The 20,189-nt window shown below is 29.9% G+C and overlaps 1 protein-coding gene and 1 non-coding gene across 2 annotated transcripts; one reads left to right on the forward strand and one right to left on the reverse strand.

Moving 5' to 3' along the window:
* Window positions 1-3,826: 3,826 nt before the first annotated feature.
* Window positions 3,827-8,606, reverse strand: LOC105115523 (3-hydroxyisobutyryl-CoA hydrolase 1-like). The gene is made up of 14 exons (XM_011012436.1): window positions 8,475-8,606; window positions 8,286-8,366; window positions 8,137-8,205; window positions 7,998-8,061; window positions 7,839-7,918; window positions 7,672-7,755; window positions 7,409-7,493; window positions 6,703-6,788; window positions 5,886-6,007; window positions 5,287-5,347; window positions 4,998-5,096; window positions 4,500-4,601; window positions 4,371-4,412; window positions 3,827-4,225 (listed from the first exon to the last, which is right to left on the reverse strand). Exons 1-14 carry the CDS (start codon window positions 8,511-8,513, stop codon window positions 4,088-4,090), a joined length of 1,152 nt encoding a protein of 383 aa, XP_011010738.1. The 5' UTR covers window positions 8,514-8,606; the 3' UTR covers window positions 3,827-4,087.
* A 5,787-nt stretch (window positions 8,607-14,393) lies between these two features.
* Window positions 14,394-14,466, forward strand: TRNAR-UCU (transfer RNA arginine (anticodon UCU)). Its single transcript has one exon. It is a non-coding gene; the product is annotated as a tRNA-Arg (tRNA).
* Window positions 14,467-20,189: the final 5,723 nt, after the last annotated feature.

Genomic DNA, 20,189 nt, shown 5'->3' on the forward strand with positions numbered 1-20,189 from the left:
CACGGATGAAACAAGCACCGAAAATGTTGATGCGAATCTTTTGTCAATAACGACAACAGATTTGACATCTGACATTACACCAATCGATGATTACTTTCCTAACGAATCCTTACTTTCTCTTAGTCCAATGCCTTGGTATGATAAAAATATCAATTTTCTTGCTTTAGGAGATTTGTCAACTGATTGGAGTATTCAAGACAAAGAAAAGTTTTTGAACGAAGTGAAGAGCTTTTATTGTGATGACCCTAACTTATTCAAATATTGTCCTGATCAAATATTTCAAAGATTCATTCCCGACAATGAGGTAAGTAGTGTCATTAAACTTTGTCATTCTGAAGCATGTGGAAGTTATTTCTCGTCAAAAAAGACAACTGCAAAAATCTTTCAAAATGGATTTTATTGGCCCACCATGTTCAAGGACACACATGTATTCTGCAAAACTTGTGAAAATTGTCAAAAAATTGACACTGGTCAAAAAGTTTTGTTTTATGATTCTCAACTCTATGCATTCTCTAAAGAGCAAAGATTAAGATGGACCAATCCTTATAGGGCCTGTGATATTGAGAATTCAATGAATGACAATGATTTTAAGGAAAATGGACATCGTTTGAAAGCTTACTTTGATAATTTTCCTAGTGAAAATGAATCAGCTGGTTTTAATAATCTTGTAGATAAAGGTTGATTATTTTGTTTTTCTCACATTTTCTTTCTTGTGTTTCTTTTTGAGTGATTTTTGCTAGTTTCTCTCACCCCGGTCAAATGGCGGACAACGGTACTCCGTGACTTAAGTCGGTTCTTTCAGTTTCCCATAATAACTGATATTTGTGTATATATTTATGCAATTCTTTGAATCTCTCTTCCAATTCTCATTTGAAAATGGACACTAATGTTGAAAAATTGAAAAAGTATTTTCCCGCTGTGCCTCAAAATGTGATTACAAAAATTTACCGTACTAGATGTGCAAGATTGAGATTGTTAATGAATCATGGAATTCCTGAAGATATTCGCTGGTTGATTGAAGCAAAGGTCCGATTATCAGGTGAGTCCTCTAACTTTTTCATTTCACACATGCCTGGAACAGGTAAAAGCACTTTTGTAAAGAATTGATTTGCTTTCGTAAATAAACAAAAATCAATGTTTGAATTTTTTTCTGGAATCATGAAAACCATTGAATTTGGATTGCTTTTGTAGTGAGCGAAATATATGTTAATGGGAAGATAAAGAAAGTTGATTGCCGACAAAAAGCAATTAAAATTATTGACTTATTTTTCAAATTTTACAATCCATTCACAACAAACTCGTGCTCTAATCAATAGATAAAAGACATACTTCTTAATATTAGTAATTGGTGCAACCCTGACCTAGCATCAAAATATTATAAGTCAATAATAGAAGAAAAGAACCAAAAAACCATGTATATGATAAATAAATAAATAAAAAGCAACAAATAGAGAACATAAAAATGGAAATGGTATATTAAAGAGCATAAACATGCATGGAATGTGCTAAGAAAAATTAAAAACACAAACAATAGATAAATGCAGTTTTCAAATTTAAAACAGATGTAAGAGTCAAAGGATGGACCTGAGAAAGAGTGAGTGAATGGAGTTCATTAGGAAAGAGATTTTGATTTGCATTTTCAGTGCTATTATATCACTCTTTTATGGCCGGGTTAATAACATCTTTGTAAACAATATTATTTGCATAGTCAGTAGGCTTCCTTTTATCAGTGAGTGTGATTATCTTGAGTCTTTTTCTTTCGATGCAACTCTTGAAAGTTGGTCATTAGTAAAAACTTGGTCTCTAAGAAAAACTCCAGTAATTTTTAATGATTACCCCTAGCTTTTGTTTATCGTCATTGCATAGCATGGGCGAACACAAAATTATCTCCTCTTGATTATGCATGCACATTTCTCATCGTTTACTGAGAATATAATTCTTGGAATGAACACAGGGTTGCCAGTAATTGGAACCTGTTAGTATTTGCGCTTCAGTGACTTTCTCAGCTAGTTGTGTAATTAAAAGCCTCGTTTTATTACACAAACCTACTGAAGAATTCAAATTATGTAATAACATGATTGACATTCCTATTTTCATTGAGAGTTTATGTGAAGAAACACCATGAAATTCAAGCTGATTGATAAATTCGGTTAGGTACAATAAATCAGCATTTTCAGCATTGCTTGATGATGTGCGTACATTATCATTGCTTAAATAAACATGCTTGTTTCTAGTGACTATTGCTCTCTCTTGAGAATAAACAGGATCCAGGTGATGGTTGTTGATTTAAGGGTAAGCTGCATAAACTATAGATGCAATGAGGTTGGAATTTGTATCTAGAAGTAGTTCTGCTGATATCTTGATCAAGGATGCATCATAGTCATCTTCGAATGGGATGGCAGATATTTCTCCATCGTTAAACATAATAATCCATTTGGTAAACAACTATAGCTTTTTTTTCTCGACATCACTTAGCACATTTAATGAGAGTTGCATGTTTTCATTTAGAATTAAAAGTTTAAATTATTGTCACAGTGGCGAGCTAGTCAAAGAGGTTTGGATGATAACTTGTTTTTTCCCTTCAGGAACAACTATTAAGATTTGAATGTACAGATCGTTGAATTCAAGCACTGCACATCATGAACGATCCAATGCCTCAAAGCAACATCAATTACTCATTGGAGCTTCATCCCAAACAACAAAAGATGTCATTTCAAAGAGATGTGAAAGGTCTGTGTTCTTTTATATCTCGCATGATGAGGTTTCAAAAATGGTGAGTGGAATCTAGAAGCGCGATCACCTAGCAATAATAATGATGTTGTTCCAGATGAGGCAACTGTAAGAACAATCTAATCTTTAGACTGATTTTGCTTATTACTGTATGCCATAAAAAAGTCTTTCTTGTTCTTCCATGCCAATGGACAAATACTAAAGCTTGCTTGCTTTCCATGACAACTGCAACAACATATTCATGGACATTTCTTTGGCACTGGTTAAGCAATGGGAAAGCTATCGAATGTTGGGATCTAAGATCAACTACATCATAGTTAGGTTCCTCTCTTAGTAACTCGTTTTTTATTTCTGCAATCAGGCATTGGAAGCTTATGCTTTTCGAGAGCAATTAATGTTGCATTGAATAGCGATTGAAGTTCAGAAAACACAGTTTCTAAGCTCATCATCAGACATTAAAAGATTCGACATGTTCAAAGTTAATCTAAAACGATATAAAACACCATCATCCATGAATCTCCAGAACTGAAGAAACAAACCATTTAGGTCACTAACTTCACAGAAAAGAACCAAATTGACAAGAACTGTAGTGGAGATGTTACTGTTGCAATAGCCTCATATAAAGCATCTACCCATTCGTCTCCTAAAAAATCCAAATATTTTGCAAGCAAGCTGGAACGTAGAATACATAATTCCTGAAACTTTAAGGTCATCAAAACTTAATGCCCCTTTAACATGGCTCGAAAGAAATCTTAGAAAATACATCTCTCCTTCTGTAGGAAAAACATATGTTAGACAACCAAGATTATACCTTTTTTATCTTGTGGTCCACTCTAAATCCCATACAAATGTTAAACCACAACAAATTCACGATTCTTAGTTAAACCACCAGATAAAATAAGGGCCAAGGACTAAAAGGGTAAGCCTTATTGTGGGCGTGACTGTCATAAACCATCCAGAATCTTAGTTAAACCACCAGACCAACAAATTCACGATTTGGAAATGTTCGATTCAATTTTTGGCATGACTTCACGGGGCCTTAAAGATGACTATTACAAGGTGATCCTCTCAAAGTGGATGCAAACCGAATCCCAACTCAGCACAATTCACATGACTAATTTCCTTGCCATGTTTCAAAGGTCTACAACCCACCTGTGCCGTGTAGGAAAATGCATGTATACATTTTCTGCTCGTTATTTATTCAAAGAAATAGTTGATTATGATTGTGTTTGTTTATTTGATTATGTCCAATATTCATAAATGAACATCAGCCAACTCAAGCTCATGAGCTACCTTCAAATTATCAAATAATACTCTCCTCGGATATTGGACTTCACTGGCAGGTGGGAAGTGATGATCAAAGCTTTGCAATGGCATGCCCAGGCAAGTTGAAACGAGCAGGGAGCTTCAATTCTTCCCATTCTTCATCATCTACTTTTGAAAAGTATTCCTCAACCACAGCTTCACTGATGAGATCCAATTGAGAAGGTTCCCACTGAATAAACGTATGGGAAGATGGAAATTTTTATATCTCATCAGCAAAGAAGAAAACAAAACCTACATGTAGAATCTTGAAGGAAAGTTGGGGAGGTTTGAAGGATCTAAGATGCAGAGATAAAGAAAGAGAAAGCTTATTACACCTTTGGGTTCTTATCCTTGTCCAACAGTATAGCTCTACAACCCTGCATTAGAAAGCTAGGTCTTAGAGATATTGTCAACAAACAATAAAAGGTTGAAAAAGGAAATATTTGATTCGGCTGAAAACAAACCTCAAAGAAATCCTTGCTAAGCTTTCCCTGCATGACATGACAAACCATTCGAAATTCTTGAACCAGACATTGACCGACACCTTGGAGCCTGCCTTCTCTGATCTGGAACCACAGTACCAAAGCCATCTTTCAAGTCACAATATTATAAGCTCCTCAATCACATAATATCTGACTTCTGTCTCTATCATAAAGTGGAAAAGGTATTCTTCAAATCCAACAGTTTCTCTGATCATATCCCTCAATGATCAATTTTGAACAATTTACATCTTTTAGTTTATTACTTATGCATGTCGATTTTAATGACATCTAATTTCATGGATGGAAGAAAAAGTCACTACTCCAAATGTCCCAAACAAAACGGAGGTGAGTATTGTGATCCTCTTGAACCATGAGTATGATGCAAAATGTTTTCTTCTTTTACTCGAATAACTAACATAATACTTTTTTTATCAAGAAATTGATGAAAATAACTCAATCAATGGTATGCTGCAGTCGTACAGATTTAAGAGAGATTTTAAGACTTGTAGGAGAAGCCTTTTTCAGTGATTGAATGGCTGCAGAGAACCAATCCTCTGTTATATTCACAGCTTCCTTCTCCTGCGACATAGGAAGCATAGAAAGTCAATTTATTACCATAAGTCGTATCCATGACGGCACAACTCAACACAAATGAAAAAAAAAAAAAGAGCACTCAGTTAACAGTGTAAAAAGCAACTATCTTACGCATCATGAAGAGAAATTTATACTATTTTTCTCTGAATAAAGCATGCAAACATCTTCAACTTACAAGGGCAGACAAAATCGCTTCAACAGTTCTCAGAGAAAAGCATTTGTCAATAACATCCAACCTACAACCAAGTAATAACAGAAAATGAGGATCTGGGAAACATACAGCAGTCTACATATGCAATATGGCACCGTGAAGGAGTAAACTCCTTGTTAGTTGAGTTTATGAACGTATATAACTCAAGGGATTGCTCTATCTTTACATGTATGCTACTCTCTTGACAAGCAAATGATACTAAAAACTACCAAACTTCAGAGCATTTATATGTGCGAAAAATATCAATTTAGCTATCAAGGGATGAAGTAGTTGTTTACAGTTTGGAAAAGAATCTCAAAACATAACATTAAGTATAACATGTCAAGACTAACTCCCAGACAGTCTCCATAAATATTCAGGAAATAAGTTGCATTGATAATGAAACCAAACAATTAAACACATGAAGAAATATCTAGATTTAAACATATCACACTTGCACATGCCCTGAGCTAGCTGCTACTGACAAATGTAGTCTGTCATGTCATGACAAAACTTTCACACACAATGTTGATAAATTAGACAGAATAAGATTGATGGATGTCAAATTAAAAAAAAAAACTCACCAATGATAAGCACTTCTACCCTTCAAATATGGTCGCTCAGAGTATTCATCAATAATTGCCGAAATCCTGGCTGGATCACTGGAGTCTAAGTTGACCAATGCTTTTTCTAACAGAGGCAATTTCTGTCAATCAAGAAATACACCTTTTTAAAAAAAGCACTCTGCCAATTAAGAAAGAAAACATGAACACCTACCAATTACACGTACTCTGAAACACTGGAATGCATATTAAGATATAAATATTTTTATCAAACACAACAAACTGGAAGAAGGAATTTTTCAGAGTGGATGAAACAACATCCTACTAACAATAAACTTGAATGGACAATAACATGGTTTTGAACTTTGACAAATATCCAGAGATTAATTCAACATCTGATATATCTCAGCTTGCACTATAAATCAAAAATCTTTCCATCTGTGAAAACAGATGCTAAAAATGTTAGAAGTTGTTTACCACCGTTAAAGATTCCATCAGTCTAGATAAAATGAATGTGAATAACTTTTCAGCAGCTTCATAGAGATTAAATGAAATCAAATCACATGCAATGCAGCTTAAGTTGAAGGGTAACTCAAATTGTTCAAGGAACTTGATGCAGTGAAGTCTAGATCAACTCAGGTTCTGCAAGCATGATATGTCTGTGCCAGCTAATATTACCATGACAGTAGAGAAGAAATTGTAACATCCATGTCAGGAGCTGATAAATGAACAAAAACATGTTACACATGTTATCACCTCAGGCTAACATAATATTTTAACTTTGCTCTTCAATTTTAGAGCAGACACATTTTATGATTTCAGTGCAATGGGGAATTACCGCAGATGGGACAAGGTGAGTTGCAAGACCACACAAGAGCATTTCAGCACCATCCAACCTTGCACCTGTAAGCCCAACATATTCTCCTGCCACAATATGCAGAATGATGATCCTAATAAACAAATGAGATCCAAATCTATAAGTTTCACAAGAAGCAAGACAAAATGAATTTCTCAAGCATGCAAACGACAAATTTTATAAAACATTTGGTAAATTCTCAAAAGCATGATTTTATTTTTAGATACAAAAAGAATGAAAGATAACTAGTAGATAAATTTAGAGTTCCAGCAAAATTTGTTGTCGTCAATTGAAGTGGAAGTACACATATTTTTTGTTAGAATGAAACCACTAAATTCTGCTTCGTCAATTCTTTACTTCAAATGAGTTGCTGGTATGACTCCAGCTCATTGGGCAGTTCGATTTTTGTGTTTTCCTTTTTTTCCAACTCATGTATGTTCAGACCACTTCAAGGCTCCTAATGTATTCCAGCCACAATGAGAAACATCATATAACCTAACCATGACATCGAAAGGGCAGTGTGAAATGATATGGCTTCCATGAAAGCATAACAGTGTCTAAACTCTAAAGCCTATGCAGTAGCGAAGAAGCTGAACTTCATCTTCTTTTTTTGTAGAAAATGAAAACGAAAAAATTGTTTGAAAATATCTCTTATAAGCCTGTAAAACAAGGATGCAAGTGTCATTACCAAAGAACCCAGGAAGCCTTGACAAGTAATAAGAGGCACCTACATCAGGGAAGAGACCCAGGGCTGTTTCAGGCATTGCAAAGACCTGCAGAACGTAATAATAAATAAGGTTACCATGCAAGCTCCAAGAGTTGGGCCCTCATTCTCTTGGCTCATCACCAAATGAGCAAAATAATTCACCATAATCGATGGAAAATTGATTAGTTAGCAAGAGAGACTCCTCTAGTCCTTGAGACTTGAAAAAAAGAACAGAAGATATTTACTGAATTCTCAGTTGCAACACGGAATCTTCCATGTATCGAAGCTCCAGCCCCACCTCCCATGACAATCCCATCAAGAATCGAAACCTAGAAATGAGAAGGATAATTAGAGACGTCGCTATTTGGAAGCTCATTTCATTCAGGGCGGGGGGGGAGAAAGAGAGAGTTACCTGTGGTTTAGTGTATGTTGCCATAATGTAGTTGAGAGTGAATTCCTTGCGAAAGTATTCAGCGCCAGACTTCCAATGAGCTGATTGATGCATTGTATAGCTGAGATGAGAAAGAATGTCTACTATTTATGATTAATGAAGAGTACAAGGGGACGCAACCTTCGCGGATATCACGAACCACTGCAGCAACATCGCCACCGGCACAAAAAGCTCTTCCATTTCCCTACCAAAAAAGAAGAGGGAAATAGTGAATTACTAGCAAGAAATAGGAAACACACATGAATTAGTAATGAAGTACCTTGAGGAGAAGCAACTTGACATTAGGATCCTTCTCATAAGCAAGGAAGAGCTCGAACAAACGAGAAACCTACCATTTTTATCATTATTATAAATAGTAAAATTACATTTAAGATTAAAAAAAAAAAAAAAAGAGGAATAATACGATACCATTTGATGGGAAAGAGCATTCAATTGCTTAGGCCTGTTCAGTATCAGGGTTTTTGAGAAGGAGTTGTCTTCTACTAGAACCTGAGAAATCAAATTCAATTTTTTAAAAGAAGAAAAAATAAATAAATCATTTCTTCAATTCTCCGGGGGGAAAACACAAATAAAGAAGAAAAGAGAGGTAGCAGCTACCTGGTCGAGGAGGGGGGGATGGGGCTTGGAGGAAGCCATTCTTTTGCGTTTCAGTGTAGTCTTCAAACACTGCCCTTCCTCTGGTAGTCTATTTATTATATTTATATGCCGATCAATCGGGGGTTAAGAAGCTAACAACATCTCTGCGTGTGACCCATTTATAAAGTAACTCGATACATACATATTTTCCAGAGGAAATTATTAGTATTAAAAAAAAAAAAAAAAAAAGCCAGGTGATAAACACAGTGTATTATTACGATATTTTTTTATATTGTTTTTTTATATATAATTTTTTTATTATGATATTTTTTAAAATTATTTTAATTTATTTTAATTTTTAATATTGAGTTAATTAAAAAAATTATTTATAATTATTTATAATTTTTCTTTATATTTTATTTTTATATAGTTGGTGTAGTTTGCGGGTTTATTGAGATTATCCAAGTTGCTCCAATTTATGGATTTAAAGGGTTTTATTTAATTGAATTTGATTTTTTTATAATTTATTTTTTTATTATATTATTAAAAAAAAATAATTTTAAAGAAAAATCATGTTATTAAACTTTATAAAGTAACAAAAATTAAAAGATATAACATGAATTATTGTTCACCCAATACTCATTGCAATGTGAATTGCAATAGGAATCCATATTGTCCTACTTTTTTTTTATTTATTTATTTTTTTGTTTTTAAATTTTTGTTATGGTTTTTTTAAAACCTATTTTTGTCACTTTCATCTTTTAAAATTAAGATCGTTAAGAATTTAGCTTTGTAATTTGCTTCTTTTTATTTTTTCTTTATACGAGGTCTGTGTAATTTACAAGTTTATCACGATAACTCAAGTTGTCTAGATTTACGAGTTTGGTGGGTTTTTTTTTAATTGAACTTAACTTTTTTATAGTTTATTTTTTTCTTATATAAGTAAATAAATATTTTAAAAAAATTCATGTTATTAAAATTTATAAAAAAAAATAAAGGGTATGAAGAAACTATTATTCACCCACACACATTTCAATGTGAATGATAATAGTAACCCACGGTATTTTGCTTTTTTTTCTTTCTTTCTTTATGTTTTTAAATTTTTGTCATGATTTTTTTTTCAAATTTTTTTTGTTAATTTTATCTTTTAATATTGGAATGGTTGATAATTTGGCTTCATAATTTATTTATTTATTATTTTACATTTCTATAAGGTTAGCGTGATTTGTAGATTTGTCAAGTTAACCTGGATTGCCCTGGTTTATGAATTTGGTGGGGTGTTTTTTTTTTAATTGAACTTGACGTTTTTATCTTCTATTTTTTCTCATATAATTAGAAAAAATGGTTTCAAAAACAAATTATGTTATTAAACTTTATAAAATCTATGGATCTATTCACAGATTTGGTTGGTTAACTTAGTTCGCGGGTCTAGTAAGTTTAGCTTTTTTAAATTAGATTTTTTTATCCTTAGATACTAGGTTAATTGAGAATTAAATTTTATAATTGGTTTCTTTTTACCTTTTATAAGGTTATCGTGATCTAAAAAATATCTTGGTAATGGGTTGGTGTTTGATTTTGCAATCTTCTATTTTTATTATCATGTAGTTAAATAAAAAATAGATTAAAAAAAATTATAATACCAATAAAGTCCATAACTCAGTTCACAGGTTTTGTATATTAGCATGCTTACCTGCTTCACAAGTTTAACAAGTTTACCCACCAATATAATATTTTTTTTTCTTAGTCTTTTAATTGCTTTTAATTTCTTCATTTTATTTCAGCATTTAATATTAGATTGATTGGAAAATGGACTACATTATTGATTTTTTTTTTCTTTCTAGAGATAATTATCTTAAATAAATGTCTATTTTTAGTTTGGTACACAATTTTGTGAGCATCTATTTTTATTATTTAATTAAATAAAAAAATATAAAAAAAAAGTTATTAAACCCAATAAAGTCCATGACTCGGGTCCTGGGGGGGAGCGAAGTCAATCCAATCTGTCATTGTCTCAATATTTTTTTTTTAAAAATTATCATCTTGAAGTTTTTTTAAGAGTTAAATCATGTATTTCCATCCTCTTTTAATTAACAAAAACCTAATTAGTTAAATCATGTTTTTATCAATAATCAATATTGCATTTAAATATATGAAAATGATCGATTTAAGTCGAGCTAGCTCTAACATAGTTTAATTAAAAATTTGAGTTAAGTAAGAAGTTGAGTCGAAATGTTTTAAAATCAACTCACTTAGTTAGATTTAATAACACTGTTAAAAAATTATCTGTGCTTTTAATATTTTTTTTACATTTTAAAAAAAAAATGATAATGACTTGTGACATAGCGCAGGTCAATATACCAGTAAGAAAAGCTAAATGATATGGAGAAAATACTATAGCTTTCCTCACAAAACACTGTGGATTGCTACAGTGTTTTTCCATGTTATTTTTTTTACACGTGTTTTTTGTATGATTTTTTTCAAAAAAAAATATTTTATTTTTTTAATATTGAGATGATTGAGAATTTATTTTTATATTTTTTTTTATTTTGTTTATCTATGAAATTAGTGTGATTTGCGGGTTTATTGAGGTAATCTAGTTTGCCCCAATTTATGAATGTGATGCATTTTTTTAATTGAACTTAACATTTTTATAATCTATTTTTTTCTCTTATTGTTAAAACAATAGTTTTAGAGAAAAATCATGCTATTAAACTTTATGAAGTAACAAAAAGAATATAGGGGAAATCACTATTCATCCAATACCCATTACACTGTGGATTACATTATAAGAAAAGCTAAATAATATGAGGAAAGCACTATAACTTTCCTCATAAAACATTATGGATGGCTATAGTGTTTTCCTACATTTATTTTTACATATTTTTTTTGTTATTATTTTTTTCAAAATTATTTTTATCGATTTGATTTTTTGATATTGAGATGGTTCAAAATTTAGTTTTGTAATTTTTTTCTTTTTATTTTGTCCTACTATGAGGTTAGCATGGTTTGCGAGTTTGTCAAGATAATCCCAGTTGCTTTAGTTTATGGATGTGGTGTGATGTTTTTTTATTTATTGAACTTGATTTTTTATATTTTTTTAGTATTCTTAAAAAAATAATTAAAAAATCATGTTATTAAACTTTATAAAGTAATAAAAATTAAAGGATGTGGGGGCAACCACTGTTCACCCAACACCCAATAGTAATCCAGTGTTTCGTTTTATCGATTTCTTCTTTTAAAATTAAAATTATTGAGAATTTATCCCTGTAATTTACTTCTTTTTATTTTGCCTTTATATGAGGTTGGCATGGTTTTTAGGTTTGCCAAGGTAACCCATGTTGCCCTAGTTTTATGAGTTCGACGAGTTTTTTTTAATTGAACTTGATTTTTTTTATAATTTATTTTTTCTCATATACTTAAAAAAATAGTTTTCATGAAAAGCCATGTTATTAAATTTTATAAAATAAAAAAATTAAAGGTGTGAGGAAATCATTATTCATCCACATATATTGCACTATGAATGACAATAGTAATTCACAGTATTTTTCTTTCTTTCTTTTTTCTTTATATTTTTGAATTTTTGTTATGATTTGTTTTTTAATTTTTTTTGTCAATTTTATCTTTTAACATTGCGATGGTTGAGAATTTAATTTCATTATTAGTTTATTTTTATTTTACCTTTCTATAGGTTAGTGTGGTTTGCGAATTTGCTAGAGTAACCCGAGTTGCCCTGGTTTGCTAGTTTGGTGAGGTGTTTTTTTTTTTTTCATCGAACTTGAGTTTTTTATTGTTTATTTTTTTCATGTAATTAAAAAAATAGTTTCAGAAAAAAGTTATGTCAGTAAACTTTACAAAAGTTCATAAACTTATTCACAAGTTTGGCTGATTAACTTGGTTCACAGGTCTAATATATTTTTGTAGACATCATTTTGAGCACATAATATCTAACAAGTACACGTGTATAAATATATAATTTTATTAAATATATGACTGAGTATAATTTCTATCGAATATATTCTTTCAATTAATAATTGTTTTAATTTTAAAATGTATTAGACTAAACATAGCCGTCGTACAATCACTTAGATTAATATTTTTAGAGTATTACAATTAAATTTTTATGAGTATTTCATTTTAATTTTTAATAGGAAGTATTGAATTATATTTTAAACCTAAGAGTATCACTTAATATGCTATTTATTACCTTACCTTATCATATTTTTATTTTCATCCTCTTTTAATTAACAAAAACCTAATTATCTTGAAAAGAATATTATACAATAAGCATGATTAACTATAGATTGAAACAGCAAGTTTATGTTTTTAACCTTTAAAAAACTCAAAAGAACTAGCCTTGAAGGAGAAAATAATTTTTTCACTTGATTAATTTGTTATTCTAGAATTGTTTAAGGCATTTTAGTCTTTTTGTAGTTTTCTTGCATAGTTAAATTACTTGATTGTCCTTAAAAGCCATAAAAAACGCTTAACTATGGTCAAATGGTGTTTTTGATATTTTACCTTTTTAAGTATAATGTAATATTGCTTTTAAATTTAAAATTCTCAATGCTTGACTATAAGAGCTTGTTCGTTATTTCACATTAATTTACTGATAATAGCTTTGTAATTCTAGATGAATGATGGTATTTAATAAATAAAAAAATAAAAAAAATTGATAACACTTATGTCGCACATATAAGTTGCTCATCTATCTTCATGCACTACATGTAACTAACTATAGTGATCGAAATTATTGTGCCACCATGTCATTCAATTCTTCTTGATGTCCTCTTCCTTGCTTGTCATGCTCACCTAATCAACGAGCCTCTAGTTTTGTGCCAACATTCTTTTTTTTTTCTCTCCTTCTAAAAATTCACACTTTGTCCTCCAAATTTGTTGATTAGTCCTTTTTTTCTTTGGATTGGGTTTTTTATTTTTTTTATTATAATTAATTTCAAAAATTAAGTTTTTTTTAATTTTATTCTTTAATTTTTTAATTTATCAGATTTGATCCCTTTATTTTATTTTTTCTGATTTGATGCTCATTCTTTTTATCACATTTTTTTTCGCTTTACTTTTTTTTTTCTTTGGTATTTTTTTAGATTAAGATTTTTTTTTAATTTTATTCTTCAACATTAAATTAGTTGAGAATTGCGCTTTTTGATTGAACCTGAGTCTATGATTTCATGAATTGTGAATTTAAAAGATTTGTCCAAGATTTCTTAGCTTTCCATATTATTAAATTAGGGTTGCCTTTTTTATATTATTACATTAATCAAATTTATTAGCTCAATTGATTTAATGACCCGAGTCTCTAAATGTTTTTTACTTCTTTAGAAATCTTAGCATCACCTAAACTCGTTTTCTTATATCTAGAAAATTTGGGCTGCCACGTTGCATTGCACCGACCACTAATATAAGTTTGCTCGAGTTATTTTTTTAATCTTGTTTTAAATTAATTTTTTCTTCACTTTTTTCCTTCAATTTCCAAGTTAGATTTTTTTGACCAATTTATTTTGAGATAAGTTCTATAGTTTTACCACGATCTTATATCTAAATTGCAAGTTAACCATAGTTGGATTTAGTTGACCCAATGCTCCACCTTTTCAATATTTTTAAAAAATATATCATCCAATATATTATCTTTTAAATATTTTTGAAAGTGTTTTGGCATGTGTATATTAGATTTTTAATTTCTTAATATTTTTATATTTGTTTAAAATTAAAAAAAAAAAAAAACTGAGCTTCCTAGTCATTACATCTAGTTCTCGCACGCCATAATATTTTCCTTGTAACTGCTAAATTATTTCCAACCCTCATTTTTTTCTCATCGCGTTACGTTGAATTCATCTCCATCTAAATTTCTATTTCATATTGGCTGGAAAATATTACCATTTGATTAAAGCATTAAGTATATACATTTAGTTAACTCCGCCATCTAGTGTACCCGTGGCCTAATGGATAAGGCGTCTGACTTCTAATCAGGCGACTGTGGGTTCGAGTCCCACCGGGTATGCTCTTTTTTGCACTTAAGGAGGAGGAGGAGGAGCGGAGCAGAGAGAGGAGACCGTCACAATCGCAGATACAAATACAAGAGAGAAGGAAAGGAACGGAGAGGAGCGTGTACATGGCATGCTGTGGAAGGACTCTCTCGTGCGTCTCTCCATGAAGCCGTCGATGCTGCCAGTGATATCAGATTCAACAAGGCAGGCTGCTGTACATTGCTGCGTTTTCTTTTTACTTTTTATTGTTGAATTGTATTGGACAGTGAAAGGAATAGCGTGTTCGATCCAGTACTAGCGAAAAAGAAAAGGAAAGACCATGCCTTTTCTTTTCCCAAACACGCTGCCTCTGCTTCTGCTCCGTTGGGCACTGATCTTTCTTATAAATTAAACATATCATTGATGATGAAATAGCTGGAGTAAAGGAGAGCAATCTACTGCTTTAGAACTCTCTTATAATTTCTGATTTGCAGGAAATTTCCCTACTGCTGACAGTCTTTCTATTTGAGATTTTCATGAGTTGACAAAGATGGTTATTAATTTGCAGAATAAATACTAAAGATGAAATTAGAATTAAAGATTTTATGTGAATTCAGATTTAAATATACATGCATGAAATTATACTTGTTATCTTTATATTAATAGGTTGATAAATAAAAGAAATACTACTATATTTTTATGAAACATATTTGTCAAAAACAAATTAACTAGACTAAACTCTTGAATTGATATCAAAATTTAAGAATTCTTTTCAAATAAAAAAGAATATTAAATATGCTTAAAAGTCCTACTTATCATGTCTCTGATGTGGATGCTTTTATTGAAGTTAGGACAAAATACTATAGTGATAATGAACAGGTTGCTGCGTGTTTACTATTAGCTAGCATGTTACTTAAAGTATGAGAATATAGATGCTTATAATATGATTAAGTATCTTAAAAAGTTGTTTGATGTTAAGGGCATGAGACTTATAAAAAATTGTTCTTGAGAATGGTAATCGAATATTCTAATATAAATACTCATGTGATGTTTAAAAATGAAAACTATCTTACTACTTCACATAGTAGTTCTTGGATATTAGATACTAGATATGTTTTTCACATTTATAATAATGATCAAGAATTAAAGAAAGGTAGAAGATTGCTTAAAGATGAAATGGACATATATGTTGGTAATAGAGGAAGATTTACTGCATTAACCGTAGGAACTTATAATTTAACTCTACCTGGTGGGATGTTTGATAATTATTATTTTGTTCCAGTGCTATCTTGAAACATCAAATTCATTCTTATTTATATTTGAATAGATTTAAATTTATTAGTAAGAACAAATATTTTTTTTTATTATAATGTTCAAATATAGATCAAGTAATTATACAAATGACTTGTATATACTTGATTTAGGGATACCAACATTCAATATAAACATCAAAAGGAATAAATTAAATAATCCTTAGTCATCTTAATTATGGAATTATGGTATTGTAGACAAAATTATATCAATAAAACAAAAATCACTAAACTATATAAAAAATGATATTTTGATCCTTTTAATTATGAATCATGTGGTACTTATGAATCTTTTTTATTGGATAAGATGACCAAAACAACTTTTACTTGAAAGAGTGAAATGTTGATAGAATTATTAGGTTTGATACAAATACATATATATAGATCAATGAATGTTCATTCTGTAGGTGGACATATATATATATATATATATGATCATTTTAGATATAGTTATGTATATTTAATGAAATATAAGTCTGAATCATTTCAAAAGTTTAAAGAATCTAAAAATAAAATTAAAATTCATATTGAAATAAGTATTAAGAAATGGATCAAACTAGTTAATATTTGACCAAATAATTCAAGGATTATCTAAAAGAAAATGAGATTCTCTACACCTTTTAGAACATTACATCAAATGAAATATATTCTCAAGACTAAAACATTAGATATTTAGCGTAAACCTTAAGAAACACAAAATCTCTATAAATTTGGTAAGACATGTCATGCATCAATGAGATAAGAACCTCTCATGAAAACTGTGAATGATATGTTACTTATAATTGATGAGCCTACCAAATATTTGGAAGAAATATATGATATTGACTCCAAGAAATGAATTGAAGCCATGGGCTTCATGTACTAACCAAATTTGAAACTTGGTTGATCCACCTAAAAGAATAAAACTCAATGGATCTAAATGAGTATTTAAGAGAGAGATTAAAATGAAAGGCAATGTACAAACACACAATGCAAGCTTTAAGGAGTAGAAGTATCTAAGTTTGATAGTATAATCAACATATTTGATTTCATAAAAAATATGGATAAACATTGTGTTTACAAAAGATTAGTGAAAACGGTGTCGTTTTTCTAATATTATATATAAATGATATATTATTGTTAAGAAATAACATATCTTTACTTTAATCATTAAAGTTTTGGTTATTTAAGAATTTCTTCATAAATTAATCTGGACAAGTAACCTATATGTTGAATATAAAGATTTATAGAGATAAATCTAAAAGTTTGCTTAGATTGTCTCAATACATGCATATAGACTAGATGATAACTAGATGATAAAATAGCTTAGCATGAAAGAATCTATGATTGGATTCTTATCTATTTTATATAGAACATCTCCATTCAAAGACTTGTGTTCTAAGACATGAATTGAGATAGATATGATGAAAATAACATCTTATACTTGGCTATAAGATTCATTAATGGAGAAGATAAACTAGAAGTTCAACATTGTTTGAATTAAGTTTTTTTTTCAATGAAATGTTAGAAAAATAATAAATTCCAATTAATATATGTTTTATTCTAAATGATAGTGCTTTAATTTTGAAAAGTTTCAAACAAGATAGCACAATTGATTCTACAACCGAATAAGAGTATACCATCACGTTTGACAGAAAAAAAAAGGTTGTTTGGATCATAAAGTTCATCAATGAACTAGTTTAGTTTCTAGTGTTGTTTATCCAATTGCCATGTACTATGATAATAATATAACCATTATATAAGTATAGGAACTATGGTCTCATTAATGATCCAAACAAGCACTCTAGTAATTCTATTTGCTTTTATAAATTAATGAGATAAAAAATATAAAGATAGAGAGAGTTGATTAGCACTTAAAAATACATTTGTATCAAGATTTTATATCATTATTTTGCACTTGAAGTATTAATAACTCCTTAACTAAAGTATCTTTTATAATAACAAGTCAGATACCATAAGATACCTCTAATTTATGGTAAATGTTCACCTTAAATGCAGGTCTATCACATAAATTAAATGATTGATTGATGAGTTGAAGTATTGAAATCGAAAGGACAAAGAAAGGGGGAAGCTTAAAAAGGAGATGCTGGTCTAGTCCAAACTAGAATACTGTTCGGTAATTGGATCATAACTAGAGCTGTAGAACTTGGATTCAGATTTATTTAATATGGATAGAAAGCTAAGACATGGACCTAAAACTTTCATAGAAAGACAAGACTCAATTTTACCATTTGAAAGTCCAAATCTTAGCAACAACGTAGAAGTTCGAATCTGTCCTGCAGCCTAGATATTATTTAGTGTTTAGCCCATATCTTGAGTTCTAGAAGTCCAAATAACCTTAATTGTTTTTTCTAAAAATGTGAGATAATTTTCTAGAACTTTCATGATTTAAGTTTGTTCAAATTCAGACGTTAGCAATGATGTTTTTAGGAGACAAGAAGATAAGGATTGTCACCAAGTTAGGATGTGGTCATCCACTCAACAATTAGTCTTCAAATCAATAGTTTTCAATTTTGACCTATAAAAGGAGGCATTTGCTATGCATTTAGAAATCTTGGTTTTCAAATCAAGATCATGTTTTTTATTTCTTTCTTTATATTTTTGTAATGTTTATGTTTTATTTCATGTTGTATTTTTCTTAATCTTTTGTTTATGCTTTTCATTTCCTTTACTATATTTATGTTCTTATATTGTTTATTTATGTTTCTCTTCTTTATTATGTTTAACTAAGTTTATCATGTTAAGGTGAAAAGTTTACACTAATGGTGGAAGAATAAGTATAGTGTAAACTCAACATAAACTTTAATGTTTAATACTAATATGTTTTATGTGTGTTATCTTGTTCACTCTTAATACTTTGTTTGTTAAATGATTAATCTAGATTTATGTTGTATAACACTTGGTATAACAAACACTTGGCACTTTCATAGCACAACCGTATAGTCTAACCGACACTTGTGCTATGAAAGAAACTTGATTTATTGTTAACATAAGTTATAACCATGAATACACGATAATATTTACAAGTATTAACATTATTCAAATAAGATAACTAATGTAATCATGTTAACCATTTATAATTCAATTGAAACCTCCTTTATGTGTGGATATTAGTTAAGTAATAAAAAGAGTTTATATTATACTTGTTTGAAATATCATTAATAGATTCTCTAACCTTGACATTTGTTTTTATTATTTAATTTTTACATTATTCTTACATCTCAAAGTTCTCTTTAACTTATTATTATTATTATTATTATTTATATATTAAACCTCCACATGGTTCGATCCTGGTCTTGCTGAGTTATTTATTACTTTGACACTCCTACACTTAGGAGAAGACATCAATCTTTTAGTCGTGTCAAGTTTTTTATTTTGTCCATATACTCATTTAACAAGTATTCTTAAACCTTTATTTTCACATACACATTTTAACATATGATTGTGGGTTGTATGATTAGTATTTAAAAGTGTATTTTTATCAAGATTTTAAATTATTATTTTACACTTGAATATCAATAACTCCTTAACTAAAACATCTTTTATAATAACAACTTTAATACTATAAGATACCTTTAATTTAAGGTAAATGTTCATCTTAAACACAGGCCTATCACATAAATAAAAGGATTGATTGATGAGTTGAAGTATTAAAATTAAAAGGACAAAGAAATGACTAAATTTAAAAAAGAGATGTTAGTGCAGTACAAACTAGAACACTGTTTGGTAATTTGGTTATATATGGAGCTGTAAATATTTGATTTAGGTCTATTTTATATGGATGAAAAGATAAGATATAGGCCTACAACTTCATGGGAGTCCAAGATTTAAAAAAGTTGTTTTGAAGTCTAAATTATAGCAACAATAAAGAAGACTGAATCTGTCTTGCAGCCTAGACACTGTTTAGTGTTTAGCTCAAATCTTGAGTTTTAGAAGTCTAAATGACCTCAATGTTTTTTTCCTGGAAAGCTAAGACAATATTTTAGAACTTTCATGTGGAGGTCTAGTTAAAATTCTAACGTTATCAATGATGTTTTATTTAGACAAGAGAACATAATGATTGTCACTAAGTCAAGAGTTGACCACCTACTCATTAATTAGTCATCAAATTAATAGTTTTTAATTTTGGCCTATAAAAGAAGCCACTTTCCATGCATTTAGGAATCTTGGTTTCTAGATCAAGATCATGCTCTTGCTTTCTCTCATTGTATTTTTGTAATGCTTAGTTTTTGTTTTCATTAATATATTATTTATGCCTTTGATATGACTAAAAGATTGATGTCTTCTCCCAAGTGCAGGAGTGTCGAAGTAATAAATAACCCGGCAAAACCGGAGTCGAACCACAAGGAGGTTAATTATACAAATTATAAATAACAATAATACAACAACAATAATAATAACAACAACAACAATAATAATAGTAATAACAATAATAATAATAATAATAA

The sequence above is a fragment of the Populus euphratica genome, unplaced genomic scaffold (genome assembly GCF_000495115.2).
Source record: "Populus euphratica unplaced genomic scaffold, PopEup_1.0 scaffold713.1, whole genome shotgun sequence".
NCBI lineage: Eukaryota > Viridiplantae > Streptophyta > Magnoliopsida > Malpighiales > Salicaceae > Populus > Populus euphratica.